At 31.8% G+C, this 5,716-nt stretch overlaps 1 protein-coding gene across 1 annotated transcript; it reads right to left on the reverse strand.

The window, feature by feature from the left end:
- Nucleotides 1-366: 366 nt before the first annotated feature.
- LOC107485864 (protein BPS1, chloroplastic) lies at nt 367-2,935 on the reverse strand. Its single transcript, XM_016106404.3, has 2 exons — nt 2,762-2,935; nt 367-1,658 (listed from the first exon to the last, which is right to left on the reverse strand). Exons 1-2 carry the CDS (start codon nt 2,911-2,913, stop codon nt 587-589), a joined length of 1,224 nt encoding a protein of 407 aa, XP_015961890.1. The 5' UTR covers nt 2,914-2,935; the 3' UTR covers nt 367-586.
- Nucleotides 2,936-5,716: the final 2,781 nt, after the last annotated feature.

Here is a 5,716-nt window from a genome sequence, read left to right on the forward strand (position 1 = left end):
AGATCACATATCATACGAAAAGGTAAGTGATATAGACGTGTTCCATTCTATGATATTCAATCAAAACTGCTTCAGGGTGATATACACACACATACCAAAAGTCCAGTCTATGAAACAACAAAAGAACTACAATGCCCTAATAAAAATGTTAATCAACTTTCAGGCTCAAAAAATCCCAGATGTAAATGCAAGCTCACCAACAAAAAATAACATAAATGTATAATAGCATGCTATATGAGTAACAACATAAGCACAAAACACGCCACAACTCATAAGAGGACACTTGCTGCCAGAAGGGAAATGGATAGCCAGAGATTTCATGCTGATGACTACAATGATTTGCCAGATCGCACAGGAATAAACATCTTTGGGCACAATACAACTTTCTTATATATATATTATTGTATGCAATTACACATAGCAATAGACATGTACATTTTAGCACCATAGAACAACCATATAACCTATTACTCATGCTAACTTGGACACCATAATAAGCCAAACAAGATTGAAAAACATCAATCATAAAATGGAAAAACAAGTACCTATATGCTTTAGTATGTACCAAGGTCAGGCTGCAAGACATTCAATTGACTGCTTGCACACCTATATTACCCCCGGAGCCACGATCATAGACAGTTCCACCTGATCTAAGATTAGATAGTAAGGCATCACGACTGCTCAAGACCACTTGGAAAAAGCCATCCACTCCTTTTGCAAGAAGATCTAATCCTTCTGAAAGCTTCTCCGTCACTCTGCCTAATTGCTCAACAGTCTTCAGATCCAATTCTGTCTCAATGGGTTCCATCACATCAGGGATAATAGGGTATAATTCCTTAACAGCAGAATCAACTGCTTCCAACTCCTTCAACACAGTAAATCGCCCACTAGAAAATCTAACTCTAACTTCCTCATTTACAAGATTTTGCAAACTTTTAAATTCTGGAGCCCATGTATATATTTCAGCCACATCCAAATCTATCAACTTCTTAGTCGAGCCTGAAAAAGCCGCTGCAAATACACTACATACAAATACTGTCTGAACCTTTACTCCATACATAGCTTGCATCAAAACCTTCCCCTTGGGAGACTTTTTGACCTTTGGCAGATCAAGTGACCCAACAAGATTATCCAAGATTCCATCACATTTTTCAATCCTAGGGTTCCTAGAATCAATATGCTTCTTCCAACCATCAAGTGAAGATTGAGCTCGGGTAAACTGCTTTGGAGAGGAAGAATTCAAATTATGCAATGCACATTGAAGTAAAAGATTACCCTGGTTCAGGCGTGATAACTCAGAACTAAATGCAATGCATATATCTAGCAATTTTACACTGATGTCCAAGTACACGTCTATCCATTTTTCATCCCAATCATGAACAGGAAGATCAAGATCTGCTATGAGGGTTTTAATATCATTATGAGTCTCACTAAGCATTTGCATAGCCAAAGTCATCCAAGATAAACTGAGTATCTCATCATTGCTTTTGGGCATAAGCTTTTTCAGCCTTTCTCCCAGAGTTACCTCAAAGGCATGTAATACTGCCAGAAGTTGAGGAGACAAGGTAGATCCTTTAGGTGATATCATCCGGAAAGGATTTCCAAAAGGAAAGAATGGTCTGTGTGGTTCCTGGGGACGGCTCATTTTAGATGTTTTACTGTGGAGGAAGATTACAAATTATGAAGTAAGATACAACATTGAAGAAGAACGACAATACAATTTCAAAATATCGAGCAGACAAGCAATGCATATCAAATGAAAATTTTAGATAGCAAAACATCTACAAATAACAGAATTAGTAGTTATTTGTGCACTAATATCTCATAATAACTACACCTTTTACAATAGCATGTTTCTCCAAGATAAAATATAAAATAAAAAATTTGGATAAAGGCAGAATGCAGATATTAAATTCTTATAATCCTGACATAGTTAATCTCAATTCTCAAATAACTAACTCCCATCACCCACTCCCAATACCATTTATCCTCTCCTTCCCCAATCTAATTATTTTGTTGTGACAATAAACATTTAGTTCTCTTTCTTAAATCAAGCTGTATCATGCTATTAGAAAACTTTGACCAATTTATCTTAAATAACCTGCAGGCTGCATATAGTAAGTAGAATCTAACACCAAAAGTACCCATAACTGGAAAACCAGAAATTCCAATATCAGAAATATATTCTCATCATCTCCTTTATATCCATATGGGAATAAGAAACTAACAGCCAATTAGCTAACATCCTTCCATATAAATGAAAAATAAAATACAATAATTAAAAAGAATTTGTGGTTTCGGGAGAGGGGGATGGAGGACAGAATAAACCAAGACCCATCGAAGTCTTTCTCCTCCAAATCCTTCCATTTTCCTACATCACTGCTTACAACTAAAAATCACTAAAAATGAATAAAAATAGCAAAAAACTACCATCTATCATTCCATCCCTTCACCTGGACCCTATCAACAGCAAAATCAAACACCATCATCATACAAAAATGAGTCAAGGAAAAATTATTTCCATTTTCCCGCGAACTTCAAAAAATAAAAAAGATGTAAACCTCATAAAATACGTTAGATCCTTAATCTACAGAATAGATCGAAACTAAAGACTTCACCAATCTTCAGATTGTCCACAAAAGGCAACCAAAATAAAATTGTAAAAAATGAAACATAATTCTGTTGAATTTTCGTCAAGAAAAAACGCAGAAATTATCCGAAAAAGAAAAAATCGAGAGAACGAAGGAGTGAAAGAAGGGACCTTGAAGAAGAATCGAATCGATCGAGATCGATAAAAAGTTGACTTAGGGTTTCGTTTTGGTGTTTTGCATATAGAGTCTCTGAATTGGGAAAAGCTGAGACTTGAGGCTTAACTTTGTGAGGTAGCTGGTGAGGGAGATTCTGTGATAACATTACCCTCGCTAACTCTTTGAATTCGTGAAGGATTGAAACGTGTCTTTATTTTGTTGGTACGTGATGAGCAAATTGCTGTTCCCGTTGTTTCATTTTATTATTATTTAGTGGGTTAGCCACTTAGCCGTTGTTTACCTTTATTTTATTTTATTTATTTAGTTTTGGATGCCGTCCATTGTTTTTTTTTTTTCTTTTTGGCCGTCCATTGTTTTTTCTTTTTCTTTTTTTAAAGCAAAAACTACCAAATATTCAACGCTAACAAGTATTTCTTATAATTTAGTCACTAAATGTAAAGAAATGATTAGATAAGATTAATCGTATATTAAAAGTAATTGAAGTTACTCTCTTTAAATTATATTTTTATGCACTACTTACTAACTAAAGTATATTATTTGTTCTATTTATTGTATTATATATATGATTTTTTCAATAAATTATATTAATACTTAAAACATATAAAATGAAAAGTCCCAATAAGCAGACGCTAATTGTTTTAATGAAACACGTTTTAAGCTTGTTTTTTCCCTTAAATTTGGCATTTTCTTTTAGTAATCATCTTGAAGAGCATATATTATAATATTTTAGTCGTATTTATTTATTTTTTTTTATTAAAAAAATGTTAAGTGTCAGGGACCCGGCGGGGATGGGAGAGCTGTCAGCCGAATCATGGCCGCGGCAAACTTATCTTCAAAAGAATATTCCTTGCGATCGGCACCGAATCGGACGGTTTACGTTTCTCCTCGTAAAGTTTATCGAACGGCTGTAACTGATTGACAGCTTCCTCTCCGTTCTTTAATGACAAAGCCGTTGAAGAAACGCCAGAAAATGGGACCCGCTCCAGGTTGCATGGACTGGCCCAGGCCCATCATTCAATAAACACTTTTTAAAAGAAAAACATAAATGTTAAGGCAAAAATAATAAATAAAATACTTTTCTATTGGATTTCCGTTTAGAGCACCGAAATTATAGTTTCCCAAAATTAAATATACTAGAGAATATCGTTTGTCCTAAATAATGGTTTTGGAACTATGTATGATGTAACAATATGTTCACATGATACATTCAACCCCCATTGGGATACACAAAGTTTCATATTCAACAAGCATAATCCTTGGCTTTCTGTACACTTTTGTTAGGTAGCGTTTGGAGTTCTAATACAAACTGGAATTCATTAGTGTATTTAATAGTTATATATTAGAATTAAATTTTATTTTTTAAATATAAAATTTCAATTTTTTAATATTTTTAAAAAATAAAAATATAAGAGACTGAAATTTTTTAAAATAAAAACTAAAATTTTAATAATATTTGTTTTTAAAAATTATTTTTATTCAATTTTTTAAATTTTAAATTTAATCTCATTTTTTCTTCTTTGATAAAATAAAATATTAAAATATAATTTAATTCTATATATTTTATATCAAAAATAATACAAAAATTTAATTTACTTTCGCTCTCTTTTTCAAACACCGACTTAGTATTCTAAAACATATAGTTAGTTGAAACACATGCTCTTTAATTCCCTAGTAAAGCTGTTACTTTTTGTTTCCGGGGAACATTTATCATTGTCACCAAGCTACCTTTGTCCACAAAAACATAAAGGATCCCTTTACCAAACTGGGTATAGTATGTTTTTTTTTTATTTCCAAATTATCCTTGCCCAAGTTCCCAAGTTTGTCTCCTTATCAGTTTTCCTAAGCAAAGGCGTGTGAAATGAGAAGAATATATATAATTGTAACCTTAATTTGCAGCATTAATTTAAGCCAAGCCTAATATATACACTATGTTTCTCAGCTTGGAATGACTTAAAAGATAACCGTTACCATCTGGCACTGAACTGAATTAGGTATCGAATACCAAACCCTTTTTCCCATAAATGGGACAATTCACACATCACAAGAAGAACTCATTGGAAAGCCATGCAACCTTTTTTACCAATATGTATGTCAAGAACCGCCGCTGGTACCACACCCCACACGTCATGCTATCTTCTCAATTTTGTATTAAGAAAAAGTGTCATCTCCCTTGATGACTGATTCACATATGATGCATAATTACACAATATATAGCTTTTATAAGCATGTATAATGTATAATAAGGCCATCTAGTGTACAGATGTGTTTGTACAGATTTTTGTCTTTTTGTAGCTGAAAAAACGTGTCATTAAAAGTGTTGTTTAAAGAGAAAGTGTTATCCTTAATCGTTAACTTTGCTCTGATACCAATTTTTAAAGTCGTCTTTTCTTTTAATTTCTTTTTCGAAATTTTTATTAACTCTTCGAATAATTTGCCAATTCATAATAAAAAGTATTGACCGTATTACTAGTATTTATAATTCTGATTTTTCAATCTTGTTTTAATTTATAATATTTTTTTTGCATAGATTATTGTATATAAAATCTTTTATCTGTTTGTCTTTTTCTTTAATATAATTTTTTAAATCCTCAAAAACTTCTTTTATTTCTATACTTTCTGTTGTTTCTAAATATCTTTTTAATTTTTCAACTTCATTTTCCATTTTTTCTTTTAACAGCTTTAATTCTTTTAAATCATAATATGGTTTTCCAAGCATTTATAAATTTTTTAAGTTTAACTCCAACTTGTTTATATTTATTCTTATTTCTATCCTTTTTATTATAAGGTCATCAATTTCGATCTGAAGATTATTTAATTCCCTTTTATACTCCTTTATTTTACTTTTTAATTTTTTCGCCCTTTTTCTTTTTATTTTATTTTCTGGTCTTTCAATCTTTGTATGCTTCATTATTTATCTTAGAATTTCTGCAAATTCTATCATCGATTCA

Source organism: Arachis duranensis, chromosome 4, assembly GCF_000817695.3.
Source record: "Arachis duranensis cultivar V14167 chromosome 4, aradu.V14167.gnm2.J7QH, whole genome shotgun sequence".
Lineage (NCBI taxonomy): Eukaryota > Viridiplantae > Streptophyta > Magnoliopsida > Fabales > Fabaceae > Arachis > Arachis duranensis.

What these genes read in the sequence shown, in the direction of transcription:
- LOC107485864 (XM_016106404.3), bottom strand. Translation starts at nt 2,913, where the DNA reads ATGTTATCACAGAATCTCCCTCACCAGCTACCTCACAAAGTTAAGCCT. An exon ending in CGATTCGATTCTTCTTCAAG is followed by an intron (nt 1,659 to 2,761) that starts GTCCCTTCTTTC and finishes CTTCCTCCACAG; the next exon opens with TAAAACATCTAAAATGAGCC.